Raw genomic sequence first — 15,581 nt, 5'->3', positions numbered from 1 at the left:
ATCCTGGAATTGAGCCCCATATCGGGCTCTCTGCTCAGCAGGAAGTCTGCTTCTCCCTCCCCCTCTCCCTTTGTTCTCTCTCTCTCTCTCTCTCAAATACATACATACATACATACATACATTCTTCAAAAAAATGTCCTACAGAAAAGCACATTGCAGCACTATTTGTATGGCATGATCCCACTTTTTTGCACGATCCCATTTTTATTTAAAAAATACACAAACATTTATGCATCTATAGATAGAAAACAGTCGGGAAGAAAACCACTTAATTATTAGTAGTGGTTACCTCCAGAGTAGGGGTAAGGAGAGTAGGGCTATAATAATTAAATTTTTTAAAAGGGTATCATTTTGCAAGGGGAAAAACTATAGGAAAGATCAACTGGGTCAACCTGAGCTGCTTTAGGGCAATACGTTTTTCAAAGGTCTTTATAAAGATTCTAGCACCTAGCTCAGCATTTGACTGACATAGAGACCAATTACTCAACTAGTATATGCAAGATGGAAGAATACATGCATGTGCGTGGACACACAAGCACAATCTCCATTTATTAAGGCTCCGTAGATTAGTGGAATCATTGTACTCAAGAACTCTTGTTTACAATAAAGGCTCTTTGAAGTAATGCTGTTCAAGAGAAACCTTGTGCAATGATGGAAACATCCTGTGTCTGTGCTACCCAATAAGGTAACCACTAGATAAATGGCTTTGAGTACTGGATATGTGGCTAGTGCAATGGAATAACTGCATACTAAGTTTTATTTAATTAGCTTAAATTTATTTTTTTAATTAGTTTAAATTTAAATAGCACAGGTGGCTAGTATTAGACAATGAAGATTTGAAGATCTGTTGAAATATATGAAAAATATACACATACACAAAATTTTGCATACCATTTCAAAGGGATCCAGGAACCCTCTCGAGCCCATTCATGTGTCCTTACATCAAAAACCCTTAAGGCTTACTAAGAGAATAAGAATAAGATCAACAGGACTAGAAAGAGAAAAAATACAGAACTAAAGAGCCGAGATGGAAAATGCTACCATTCAGAACCTTAGAAAGCAAGAGACAAGCTATAGATTTAGCCTCTGCTTCCTTTGTCCCCCCATCACGGAGAACATTTACTTAATGTATGTTAACTGTTTATTTGTCTTCCCCACACTGGGTTGTACACTGTAGACTATATACTCAGAGCAGGGCGCACATCTATTTTATTCACCATTATATACAAAGAACCCAGTATAAACTAGCACACAGTTGGTACTCAAATGTCTGCTGAATGACTTACCAGGCCTCTGATTCTTGCCTGTCCTGGGAAACCAGAGATCCTGAGTTAAGGAGGGTCTCAGTGATAAAAGGAATTAGCTGGCTCATGAGAGACAGAGATAGAGTTTTCACAAAGTTGAGTAGATACTCAAGTCCATTGAAAATCTTGTCCCCTTCCAGGCTGTTCCTATCCCTTATAGTTCAGAGACCTTGTTGATATACAAGCCATGCAAAGACTTCAGTAGTCAGTGACAGTGTATGTATGTATGCATGTATGTATGACAGTGTATGTATGTATGTATGTATGTATGTATGTATGTATGACAGTGAGCCATACATTAAAACTTTTCTCCTTGGATGTCTCCTCTATTTCTCTACCTTTGGAATTTACCTACCTTCTTTCACATTGCCCTTCTACCTGTAATCTTTCTCCTATGTCTCTGTTGGGCAAATTCTAACTTATTCTTATGTGCCTCTTCCTCTGGAAAACCTGTGCTGTACTTCCAGCTAGAATTATGATGTATTTCCACTGTTTCCTTTGTATTTGGCACATTTCATCATGTTTATCCTGGCAGGGCCTAGTTGTTTATTTTTGTATCCCAGAATTAAATGTTTGGCATATAGTAGGGGGCCAACAATCAGTATGGACCACTAAAAGAACATAAACTCAATTGTTTTTTTCCCCACTCGCACCACCACTGCTTAGTGTGCGCTGATCAAAGTCTACAGGTTAGGTATTAACAAGCCTGTCTCATTCATACTGAAGAAGCCTGAAAGTAAAAAGTCAGGGTTTATGCATACTCCAAAGAAATAGGAAATACATGACAGATATGTAATAAAAGTAACAGAAAGGAGAAAGCTTCCACCTGAACAGAAGTCAAAAGGCTAACCAGGCAGAAACGCAGGGCAAAAAAACAAGCAGTAAAAACATCCACAATATGGTAAAGGGAATTTATGAAAAGCCCACAGCTAACATCATACAATCGTGAAAGACTGAAAACTTTCCCCCTAAGCTATGAAAAGACAAAGATGCCCACTTTCACTCTGTTACTTCTATACAACACCGTAGTGGAATCACAATGAGATATCCAGAGTAACTGGACAGGAAGAGAAATAAAAAGGCACCCAATTGGAAAAGGAAGAAGTAAAATGGTCTCTAGTCTCAAATGACATGAAAAAATATACACATTCCACATGTATTTTAAGAATCCACACACAAAAAAACTATTAAGCTAATAAATTCAGCAAAATTGCAGGATAAAAAAAAATCAGTTGTAATTCTATACACTATCAATGAACAATCCAAAGACAAAATTAAGCAAACTATTCATTTTATTATTTGGGGGGTATTTTATTTTATTTTATTTTATTATTTTTAAAGATTTTATTTATTTATTCATGAGAGACACAGAGAGAAGGCAGAGACATAGGCCGAGGGAGAAGCAGGGTCCTCGCAGGGAGCCCGATGTGGGACTTGATCCCGGAACTCCGGGATCACGCCCAAGCCAAAGGCAGATGCTCAACCGCTGAGCCACCCAGGTGTCCCTGGGCATTTTAAATAGTATCAAAAAGAATAAGATACATGGGAATAAGTTTAACCAAGCAGGTATAAGACTCGTATACTATAAATAACAAAACACTGCTGGAAGAAATTAAAGATCTAAAAAAGATGGAAAAACATCCCATTTTCATGGATTGGAAGACTTAATAATGTTCATATGGTAATACTACCTAAAAATAACTTATAGATTCAATGCAATCCCTGTCAAATTCCTATCAGCCTCATAGGCAACAAAAGCAAAAACAAATGGGACTACATCAAACTTAGAAACTTTTGTGGATCAAAGGACACAATTAACAGAACAAAATGCAACCATGGAATGGGAAAAAATATTTGCAAATCATATATCTGATAAAGGGTTAACATCCAGAATATGTAAAGAACTATAATTCAACAACAAAAAAATAAAACCTGATTGAAAAATGCATAGGACTTGAACAGTTTTCTAAATGACATACAAAAAGCCAATAAGCAAAAAAAAAAAAAAAAAGCCAATAAGCAAATGAAAACATGTTCAATGTCACTAATCATCAGGGAAATGTAAACCAAAATTACAATGAAATAACACCTCATAGTTTTTTTTTCAAGAAAACTGAAAACTCCCAAAATAACAAGTGTTAGCAAAGATGTGGAGAAAATGGAACACTTGTGCATTGTTAACAGGATTGTAAACGGTGCAACTAGTATGGAAAACAGTATGGTGGTTACAAATTAAAAATAGAAGGGTGCCTGAGTGGCTCAGTCAGTTAAATGTCCAACTCTTGATTTTGGCTTAGGTTATGATCTCAGGGTCATGGGATTGAGCCCCATGTGGGGCTCTGTACTCAGCAGGGAATCTGCTTCTCTCCCTTTCTGCTCCTCCCTTTGCTCATGCACTCTCTTGTTCTTTCAAATAAATAAATCTTTAAAAAAATTAAAAATAGAAATACCATATGATTTAGCAATCCTATTTTTTTATATATACCCCTAAGAATTGAATGCAGGGTCTTAAGATAGTCACACACCCTGTTCATAGCAGCACTATTGGTGATAGCCAAGTGGTGGAAGCAGCCCAAGTGTCTATCAGCAGGTGAATGGATAAACAAAATGTGGTGTTATGCATCCTTTAAAAAAAAAAAGAGATCCCATACAAGAGATGAACCTTGAGGATGTTAAGCTAAGTGAAATGAGCCAATCATAAAAAGACAACTACTGTATGATTCCACTTATAGAAGATATTGTGATACTGTGATTTATAATATGTATTTGGTCTTCATTCCTGTTCTTGGCAGAGCTCCTAAGACCCTAGGGATTTCCTAAGTGATGAGAGTGATGAAGGTGTCTTTTGTTACTTCTAATACAATCCTTTCAACCACACCTGAGTTTGTTAATGAGGTGACTTTTGGAAAGCACTTAAGGATGGGCATTAATTGGCAAGGGGAATCAACTTTGTTAATAAGGGGTTGGAACTTTTAGCCCACTTACTAACTCAGGAGGGTTGTGACTAGGGAACTGGAGATTAAGTTTGTTGTTGTTGTTTTTAATATTTTTATGTATTTATTCACGAGAGACACACAGAGAGAGGCAGAAACACAGGCAGAGGGAAAAACAGACTTCCTATGGTTAGCCTGATGCGGGATTCAATCCCAAGGCCCTAGGATCACTACTTGAGCCACCCAGACACCTCCTGGAGATTAATTTAATAGCCAGTGGCCAATGGATTAATCAATCATGCCTAAGTAATGAACGACCCATAAAAATCCCAAATGGCTAGATTGGGAGTTTCTGGGTTGGTGAACAAAAAGGCATTCACATGCCAGGGCATGGCATACCCCAAACTCTACAGGGTCAGAGGCTCCTGTGCTCAGGACCCTTCAAGACTTTGCCCTATGTGTCTCTACATCTGGCTATTCATTCACTTCCTTTAATATTCTTTGTAATAAACCAATAATCTAGTAAGTAAACTGTTCTTAAATTCTGTGAGCCATTCCAGTAAATAACTGAACCCAAGGAAGGGGTTTTGGGAACCTCTGATTTATGGTTGGTCAGAAGTACAGGTGACAACTTAGACCTGTAATTGGCATTTGAAATGGGGCAGTCTTGTGGGACTGAGCCCTTAACCTGTGGGATCTGAGGCTAACTCTAGATAGATAGTGTCAGAATTGAGTTAAATTGTAGGACACTCAGCTGATGTTAGAATTGCTTGGTGTGGGGAAACTCCCCATACATTTAAGTACAGAGTATTCTGTGAAAAGTAAGTAAAGGAAAACAAAAAAAATTTTTTTCAGGTATTTAAAACAGTCAAACACATAGAAGCAAAGAGTAGGGGGCAGAGGGAAATAGGAAATTGCTATTTAATGGGTATAAAGTTTTAGTTACATGAGATGATGAAGTTCTAGAGATCTGCTGTATAACATTGTGTCTATAGTTAACTATACGGTACTGTACACATAAAAATTTGTTAAGGGGTAGATAACATGTTAAGTGCTCTTACTGCAATTAAAAAAAGAAATTAAAACTTGTGAATCAAAGGACACTATAAACAAAATATATAGACAACTTACAAAATGTGAGAAAATAGGGGTGCCTGTGTGGTTCAGCCAGTTAAGCGTCTGCCTTCAACTCAGATCATGATCACAGGGTCCTGGGATGAAGCCCTGCATTGGACTCCGTGCTCAGAGGGGAGTCGGCTTCTCCCGTTCCCTCTGCCCTTCCCCCCCTTATTATTTTATAAATAAATAAAATCTTCAAAAAATCCCAAAAAAGAAAATGGGAGAAAATATTTGCAAACATGTATCTGATAACATGTCTTATATCTAGAACATATGAAGAATTCTTATAATTCAACAACAAAAGACAAACAGCCCAATTTAAAAATTGGCAAAAGACTTGAATAGACATTTTTCCAAAGATATATAAATGGCCAGGAAGCACATGCAAAGATGCTCGAAGATACTCAATAGGGAAATGCAAACCAAAACCACAATGCAAGAACACTTCATTCCTACTAGGTTGGTTATAATCAAAACAACGGAAAGTAACAAGTATTGGTGAGGATATGGAGATACTGAAACCCTTGTGCATTGCCAGGGGGAATGTAAAATGGCTCAGCCACTGTGAAAACAATTTGGTGATTCCTCAAAAAGTTAAACATAGAATTACCATATGACCCAGCAGTTCCACTCCTTAGTATATACTTGGAAGAACTGAAAACGTGTATTCAAATATAAACTTATACACGAATGTTCATAACAGCACTCTTCACAATAGCAAAAAGTGGAAACAACCCAAATGCCCATCCAATGATGAATGGATAAACAAATGTAGTATACCCATATGGAATATCATTCAGTCATAAAAAGGAATGAAGTACTGGGGTGCCTGGGTGGCTCAGTGGCTCAGTCAGTTGGGTATCTCCCTTCGGCTCAGGTCATGATGCCAGGGTCCTGGGACAGAGCCCCACATCGGGCTCCCTGCTCAGTGGGGAGTTTGGTTCTCCCTCTGCCCCTCCTCCCACTTGTGTTCTCTTGTGCGTGTGTGCATAGTCTCTCTCAAATAAAAATCTTAAGAAAGAAAAAAAAAAGAAAAAGGAATGAAGTACTGATATATGCTTAAAAATATGCTAAGCAAAAGAAGATAGACATAAAAGGTCACATATCGGGATGTGTGGGTGGCTCAGCGGTTAAGCTTCTGTCTTCAGCTCAGGGCGTGATCCTGGAGTCCGGGATCGAGTCCCACATTGAGCTCCTTGCATGGAGCCTGCTTTTCCCTCTGCCTGTATCTCTGCCTCTCTCTCGGTCTCTCATGAATAAATAATTTTTTTTTAAAAAGTCACATATCATATGATTCCATTTACATGAAAAGTCCAGAACAGGCAAATCCATGCAGACAGAAAGTAGATTAATGGTCACCAGAGCTGGGAGGATGGGGAAATGGGAAGTAACTATTTAATAGGTATGAGTTCCCTTTGGATGATGGAAATGTTTTGAAACTAGATAAGAGGCGATGCTTGCACAATTTTGTGAATACAATAGATGTCACTAAACTGTGTATCTTCATTGTACATTATATGAATTTTACCTCAATTTTTTTTAAAAAAGGTAAGAAAACCAGATACACAAGGTGTCAGAAAAAAGATATATTTACAAACCAATATGTTCCCTAACTCTAGCTAGAGGGAGAGGAAAGAAGGAGGTAGCAAGTATAAGCAGATCCTTTAAGAACCTCACTCCTATAGAAACCCTGAGTACTAGCCCACAAGGTCAGATCCTACTCCATGGCCCATTCCTTTTCCACTTCAAGAAGCAATTGCTCCATTGGCCATAGTCCTCAGTCTTCTTGCCAATCATCCTGTGCCCAGGCAGGCATGGGTGAAAAGTACTCAAACCCTGGCCCTTTATAGCACAGAGCATGCAGGAACATCACAAGGTCCTGGGGCAAGGGGTCTTGTCGCACCAACCGGCACTCTGCACAGAGGGGGTCTATCTCTTGATTCACAACATCTGTTTCAGCTGCCTTCCCTGGTGCCAAGGTCATTGTGTCCAGATCCTGAGGGGTTGCCTCAACTGCTCCATCCATCTTCTGGGCAGATGCAGCCAACTCTTCTATGTGGTCCTTGCCCACCTCTGAGGAGGGAGCTGTAGAGTCTATGAGTCCTGGGGGCAGATCGCCCTCACAGAGATCTAGCACATCCAGACTCTGTTTGGCTTGGTGCTCTGCCACAAGGTCCCGAAGCAGTTCCTCATCTGTCTTGGGAATGTGGCCACCTCGTCCCCGGGAGGGGCCCCAGGCAACTGAGTTGTAGATGGGGTCATTGAGGATGGGGTGGCCCAGAAACTGGAGGTGAACTCGGATCTGGTGAGTGCGGCCCGTGAGAGGCCGGCATCTCACCACACTGGAGTGGCCATTGTAGCTTAGTCTCTGGAACACTGTCTCACAGGGCTTGCCCCGAGTATCTACACGGCACACTCCTACCTTGTAAGATACCACCAAGATGGGCTCCTTGCAGGTCACTTCCTCCGTGGGGAACTCCCCCTCAACCCGGCACACATACTCCTTCTCCAGCTACAAAGGAGAGTAAAGGGAGGAAGTCAGCACAAAGCCTAAACTCATTATCCAATATAATGATAAGAAATGCATCAGTATCAGATGGAAGAGGATTCGGGACACCTGAGTGGCTCAGTGGTTGAGCGTCTGCCTTCGGCTCAGGGCGTGATCCTGGAATCCCAGGATCAAGTCCCACATCAGGGTCCCTGCATGGAGCCTGCTTCTCCCTCTGCCTGGGTCTCTGCCAATCTCTCTCTCTCTCTGTGTCTCTCATGAATAAGTAAATAAAATCTTTAAAAAAAAAAAAAAGATGGAAGAGGATTCAAACCCTAGCTCCACCATTTGCCAATTTCATGATTCTGGGTACAATACTAAGCCTCTTTAAATTCCATTAACTTGTCTAGCAAATGTTAAAATTAGAAAAGCGTTTACTTCACAGGACTATTATAAGGATTCCATAAGTTAGACTCTAATGTACTTGGTACTGAGCCTGGCAGAAAGTAAACACTCACTAAATGTATCACAATCAGATCCAGAATTACAAGTGTCAAGACGATAGTACTACCATTTAACCTTCTACCCAAGCCTCTTCCAACTTCATCCAGAATCTTTCTACTAAGTAGTCTGTCCCCATAAACTTAAAAAACTTGGTCATAAAAAAAACAAACAAAACCAAAAAACACCTTGGTCAGCCTGTCAGCACTTTATTATTATTATTTTTTTAAGATTGTATTTATTTTATCATAAGGGGCACAGGCAGAGGGAGAAGCATGCTCCCCACCCACAGGGAACCCGATGTGGGACTCAATCCCCAGCTCCCAGGATCATACCCTGAGCCAAAGGCAGACCCTCAATCGCTGAGCTACCCAGGGGTTCCAGCCTGTCAGCACATAAAACTTCAAAACAGCAAACTACCAAGAGAGGCAGTGTAAAGGCCATCTCTAAAGATCTTTCGAAGCATAAGAGAAAATAACCTGTCCTTGGTGTTTTCAGTGTTGACCTTCCTGAGGATAGGAAGCTTGGCCAGATAACATGAAGGCCCACTTCAACAGAACTCAGTGACACACTTTTGATATAAAGCATTTGTGAGCCCAGGAATTGCCATGCAGGAGACAAAAGCCCAGCTCACCTGCCGGTCCCGAACTTGCTCATGAATTCTCTCTGAGACAGCCGCTGTCTTGGCAAACATGAGTACCCCCGAGGTAAGGCGGTCAAGCCGATGCAATGGGTGTAGCTCCTTGAGTTGGTGCTCCTTGCCCAGGATGAAGATGACAGTGTTGTGTCGGAAGCGGCCACAAGGATGGACAGGAATGGAAGAAGGCTTGTCTACAACCACCACATCCTCATTCTCAGCTAGCAGGCGGACAGGCTCTGCTGTGACTGGTGGCTCATGCCTGTGCACTCTGTTCCGCAAGAAGTCATTGTCCTGCAAATGACATAGGCAACTCATCAGCCCGGAGGCCAGCAACCTGTAATTAACTTCATACAACTTCCTGTTCCTTATTGATACAGAATGGTCATAGTACATCTTTAAGCAGAAAATGCAGTGTCCATATTATATTCATATTTTATAAAAATATTCATATTTTGGGATCCCTGGGTGGCGCAGCGGTTTAGCGCCTGCCTCTGGCCCGGGGCGCGATCCTGGAGACCCGGGATCGAATCCCACGTCGGGCTCCCGGTGCATGGAGCCTGCTTCTCCCTCTGCCTCTCTCTCTGTCTATCATAAATAAATAAAAATTTAAAAAAAATTAAAAAAAAATATTCATATTTTATAAAAATAGACACACAGGCAAAGAGCAGGTATTGAAAAAGTACTAGGAGGATATACACAAAAATGTTTTGGTGATATTTCTGGGTGGTGGGATTATGGATGTTTTTTGGTTTTATTTGTATTTTCTCTACAATAAAGTTATATTTTAAGGGTAAAGTTTTGGGCATCTGGGTAGCACAGTTGGTTAACCATAAGCCTTCAGCTCGGGTTGTGATCCCAGGGTCCTGGGATTGAGCCACATTGGGCTCCCTGCTCAGCAAGAATCTCCTTCTCCCTCTCCTTGTTCATGCTAAAATGGACAGGAAAAACCTCCATAAAATCATCACTTATTGTGACCTTGAACAAACAATACCAAGCTGTAAGACAGACAGCTGGTCTCTAGATTTGGATACAGGCTCACTGTATGCCACTTAACTTCTCTGAGCCTCAGCTTCCTCTTCTGTAAAACATGTGGATTAGGCCAGACCTGTACTTCTCAAAACAGGGATGTTAGAGGGAATTCAAACCACTCATTTGCCAAATGCTGAAATCATCTTGTCTCCCGTCACAACAAAGTATTAGTCTGTCACAGTTAGTAACTCTTAACTGTGACAGAATTTTAAAGGGTCAAAGCATTGTGCTAGACAATTCTAGTTTCTATACCTAACATTTCACAATTCTATCATATCAGGCTCTGTGATAAATAAAGTATTAGTTACAAGAACACAGGCTTTGGAGGTGACATCATTGCCTTACTTCTCTTAAGTTTACCTTAGTTTTGTTTCCTCACAGGTAAAATGAGGTGGCAATACTTACCCCACAAGGCTGTCATTAGAATTTAATGTTAAGTACATAAAATGCTTACCTTTGTGCCAGCACACAGCAAGGAGACATAAATGACAAGCTCTATTATTCCTATTTGTACAGAGACCTACAATGCAACATAGCGATCAGTGCCAGTGCCACAAGGCAGTGCACAAAAGGAGCCTTAAGAATTCCAACTTCTGGGCAGCCCTGGTAGCTCAGCGGTTTAGCGCCGCCTTCAGCCCGGGGCCTGATTCTGGAGACCCGGGATCCAGTCCCATGTCGGGCTCCCTGCATGGAGCCTGCTTCTCCCTCTGCCTGTGTCTCTGCCGCTCTATTTTTCATTAATAAATAAATAAAATCTTAAAAAAAAAAAGAATTCCAACTTCTGTCCCCTGGAAACAAGGAAGCCGCCTGGATGAAGCGGATGCGTGGGTTGAGTTTTGAAGCAGACACTACTTTTGCGGGGATGGGATAAGAGGAGTGGGCTAAAGTAAAAGCGAAAATGCTTCAGAATCACCTTGATTTTACTTCAGTACCTATGCCCTGTTAACTGTGAAAAGACCCCTGCCCCCTTTCCGCTTTGGGAAGGCCCCATTTACCTTGAGCATAATGCTGAGGTCCTGTACCGGCTCCTCGTTGAGGTGCAGGCGCCCCGCCCGGACTGCAGCCTCATAGTAGGACAGGGGCTGGGCTCGGAATTCGGTGCTGAAGACGTGCAGCAAGCTGTGCCCCACCCAGCGGCCTTTGCAGTAGGTCTGGAAGTCAAAGTAATAAGGCCGCACTTTGCGCAGGCCGCCCTCGAAGTAGTAGCTGGTCTCTGCAAAGTGCTCATCGCCGAAGCTCACCCCTGCCCGCCGCTTCTTCGGGGGTGGCACGACGCGCTCCCTGGTGGCGTCCCGTCGCTTCTTACGCTTGCCTGGGCCCGAAGCTGCAACCGAGGCCTGTTCCTCGCTCAGTGGGGTCTGCTTCCCGTCTTCCCGGGCCGGCTCCACTCCCCAGCCCACAGGCTTCCGGCTCCCGGCGGGTCGCTCGCCCCTCGCGTCGCCACTAGCGTCTCCGTTTTGTTGAGCCGGAGCCTTCAGCTCAGTCGCTGCCTCGGCCCCAGTCGAGAATGTTTCCGCCATCTGACCCCTACAACCACCCCAAGTCCTGGCAGGGCCGAGGCGACGGAGGGTGAGGCTCCCCTGCAGAAGAACTGGGAACCACCGGTGGCGGCCCAGCCACATGACAGCCGGGCCGCAGGTCCCGGGTCGCGATCTGAAGACGTCACCGGGCACCAGCCAATCAGCGAGCCCCAGAGGCAGGGACCGAGGGGAGGAGTGACGGAGGGAGTTGAATGAGTGGAGTTGAACGTGTTGAATTGTCAGTTGAGAGGCTGTGAGAGTAAGGCAGTGAGTTGAATTGAGAGACTGTGAGAATGACTTATCAAAAGTGTAGATTCCAATTTATTATTTAAAAAATAAAATAAAATAAAATTACAAGTCTAAAAAAAAAAGTGTAGATTCCAGGGACTCCTGGGTGGCTCAGTGGTTGAGCGTCTGCCTTCGGCTCAGGTCTTGATCCTGGTGTCCTGGAATCGAGTCCCGCATCTGGCTCCCTGCATGAAGCCTCCTTCTCTCTCTACTTATGCCTCTCTCTCTTTCTGTGTCTCTCCTGAGTAAATAAATAAAATCTTTAAAAAAAAAAGTGTAGATTCCGTGCAGGTATGCTGAAAGTCCCTTGGGTCTGGTAAAACAAAGGAGTTTTATTCAAAACAAATCATAATGAGGCTTGCTAAACTCTGACTATACTAAAAAAACATCTTGTATACATTAAAGGGGGAATATCCTATTCATTTATTTTTAAGATTTTGTTTACTCTTGAGAGACAGAGAGAGGCAGAGACACAGGCAGAAGGAGAAACAGGCTCCATGCCTGCAGGGAGCCAGATGTAGGACTTGAACCCTGGGACTCCAGGATCACACCTGGGCCAAAGGCAGACACTGAAATCACTGAGCCACCCAGGCATCCCTAAAGGGGCAATATCATAGTATGTAACTTATAACTCAATGAAGCTGTTATATTTGTATCTAAACATACACACATACCCCAGAAACAATGTCTTCACACCTATCATTCCTGAGGATTAGAAAGCTCCCATTTGCCTTCCTTATGCTCCTGTCCCCTTAAAAAGGGAAGTAGACCAGAAGATGTATTTGTCAGATCTCTTAAATGCAAAATACAAAACCAACTCTGATTAACTTCATCGGAGAGGCAATTATTGAAAGGATATCAATGCTTCATAGAATACATAAGAAAGCTGGAGAACAGGCTCAGAAACAGAGCCAAATCAAGAGAAGATAAGGCCTCAGAACCAGACACATGACAAAATATGAACTTTATTTTATGATTTTGTTTATTTATTCATGAGAGACACATAAAGAGGGAAAGACATAGGCAGAGGGAGAAGCAGGTTCCCTGCAGGGAGCCCGATGCAGGACTCATTCCCAGACCCAGACCCGGACCTGGGATCACACCCTGAGTCTAAGACAGATGCTCAATGGCTGAGTCACCCAGGTGTCCTGACAAAGGATAAATTTTAAAAGAATGTTTTCCTAATGTGTCTGAAGCACAGACAAGGAATGATTTAACAGAATGTTCTAGAGAGGAAGTCCTTGTGGGATTGTATAAAGCTTTGCTACTCAAAATGCAGTTTCTGGATTAGCAACATGGAAAACACCTGGCAACTTCTTGGAACTAGAATCTTCTGCCTTCTTCCCTCTTGACCTACCGAATGAGAATCTGTTTTTAAACAATATCCCCAGATGATATGTCTGCATATTAACATTTGAGAAGCACTGGTATAGACCATGTAGACAGTTGTACTTTTTTGAATATCCAGCATCTTCTCAACACTCTTCTTTTGTGTGAGGAATTTCCCACATTATAAGACGTTGAAACCAGAAACTGGCCTTCCCAGATTCCGTTGCAGCTTGGGCATTCATCACTTGGGCTCCATTGATCAATCAGGGCCTTCAGTTCAGAGGCACACAGCAGAGGAAGCAGGTACAATGTAGAACCCATGTGTGACAACACAGCATTGGAAACATCTGATTTGGAGGGCTAACAGGAGGGGCAATTCTTGTGTCTAGTGGCCAGTCAGCAATGCCAGCTGCAGTATCTATGTTTAAAGGCATTGGGGTAGGGCAGCCCCAGTGGCTCAGCAGGTTAGCGCCGCCTTCAGCCCAGGATGTGATCCTGGAGACCTGGGATCGAGTTTCATGTCAAGCTCCTTGCATGGAGCCTGTTTCTCCCTCTGCCTGTGTCTCTGCCTCTCTCTCCCTCTGTATCTCTCATGAATAAATAAATATAATCTTTAAAAAAAAGGCATTGGGGTATGAGCCTGGGTGGCTCAGCAGTCCTGAGCAGTCCCTCCGTGAGGTTTAGATACTGTTCCTGGCTATATAGACCCAGACTCTGGCCCATCTTAAGATTCTGTTAACTACTTAATATCCTTTAATCCTGTGCTGTACAATAGAGTAACCATTTGTCACATGTGGCTATTTAAAATAAATTAAGTAAAATTAAAGAAAAATTAGGGCAGCCCAGGTGGCTCGGCGGTTTAGCACTGTCTTCAGCCCAGGGCGTGATCCTGGAGACCCGGGATCAAGTCCCACATCGGGTTCCCTGCATGGAGCCTGCTTCTCCCTCTGCCTGTGTCTCTGCCTCTCTCTCTCCCCTCTCTGTGTTTCTCATGAATAAATAAATAAAATCTTTAAAAACAAAAATTAAAGAAAAATTAAAAGTAGTTCTTCAGTTGCACCAAACTGCATTTCAAGTGCTCAACAGCCACATGAAATTAGTGGCTCCTTATTGGACGCTCAGGTACAGAAAATTTCTATCACCACAGAAAGTTCTATTGGACAGAGTGGCTTTCATCAATTTCTTTTACTGCTTAAACTGGTTATATGAATTCTATTGTTTGAACTTAGAACTCCAACTAACTTCTTGTGATAAGGATTTAAGTCTTTATTGTAAGAGGAATGGGAAATCATCAGACTTTGTGTGTGTGTGTGTGTGTGTGTGTGTGATCTGATCTCCACTTGCAAAAGATCACCTTTGTTGCAACATGAAGGAACTGAGGAAGGAATCGCAAGTTCTAGTTCCCATTCAGTGTGGTTTGACCATGATAGTTCTAATTCAAACATTCACATACCAAACGAATTTTGAACATTTGCCAGACATCATTTGGCTCTGGAGACAAAGAGGTAAGAAAGACATGGTTCCTGATCTTTTTTTTTTTTTTTTTTTAAGATTTTATTTATTTGGGCAGCCTGGGTGGCTCAGCAGTTTAGCACCACCTTCAGCCCAGGCTGTGATCCTAGAGACAGGGGATCGAGTCCCACATGGGGCTCCCTGCATGGAGCCCGCTTCTCCCTCTGCCTGTGTCTCTGAGAGACACACACACAGAGAGAGAGGCAGAGAGCCTTAATGAAGGCCTATTCTGGTCAAGCATACAAATAAAAAACATGTTTGTGCTAGGTTACACTGTGATTAAAGCAGAGTTTGAAATAGATGGATACTGCTGCCCTCATGTGGCTTCCCTATATGAACAATCCTTGGAGAGTAGATCACCATAGCTTTGCAAGTCCAGCATCTGGTTTTTCTTTTTCTCTCTCTTTTTTTTTTTAAGATTTTATTTATTTATTCATGAGAGACACACAGAGGCAGAGACACAGGCAGAGGGAGGAGCAGGCCCCATGCAGGGAGCCTGATAGGGGACTTGATCTTGGATCCTGGGATCAGGCCCTGAGCCAAAGGCGTAGATGCTCAACCGCTGAGCCACTCAGGCATCCCAGGATCTGGTTTCAATTTATTCAGCACACACACTAATTAAACTCAGAGGACATTGGTAAATCTGTAAGAGTGCAATTTGATAATTTACAACTGTAACTTGAAGTCAGAAAATTTATTCCATTTTATATCAGCAAATACTTGTACCTACTGTTAAAGAACCCTCATCCTTGTTCAAGATATTTGAGAGGCCACATTTGAAATCAAGACTTTCTTTGGGGAGCAGATGAGAGAAAAGGGTGTAAGTGAATTGAAAGGTCATGAAGTAGCTTGATGAAGCACCCTTAACCCCATGACAATGACCTTTTCTATGAATCAGATGCTGCAAGATTCATGTCT

General features: G+C 42.4%; 1 protein-coding gene across 1 annotated transcript; it reads right to left on the bottom strand.

The window, feature by feature from the left end:
* Nucleotides 1-6,927: 6,927 nt before the first annotated feature.
* RPUSD2 (RNA pseudouridine synthase domain containing 2) lies at nt 6,928-11,679 on the bottom strand. The gene is made up of 3 exons (XM_025473175.3): nt 11,010-11,679; nt 8,980-9,276; nt 6,928-7,868 (listed from the first exon to the last, which is right to left on the bottom strand). Exons 1-3 carry the CDS (start codon nt 11,634-11,636, stop codon nt 7,134-7,136), a joined length of 1,659 nt encoding a protein of 552 aa, XP_025328960.1. The 5' UTR covers nt 11,637-11,679; the 3' UTR covers nt 6,928-7,133.
* Nucleotides 11,680-15,581: the final 3,902 nt, after the last annotated feature.

The sequence above is a fragment of the Canis lupus genome, chromosome 30, assembly GCF_003254725.2.
Source record: "Canis lupus dingo isolate Sandy chromosome 30, ASM325472v2, whole genome shotgun sequence".
NCBI lineage: Eukaryota > Metazoa > Chordata > Mammalia > Carnivora > Canidae > Canis > Canis lupus.
The sequence above is the reverse complement of the archived record's forward strand: the minus strand, read 5'-3'. Positions and strand labels throughout refer to the sequence as shown.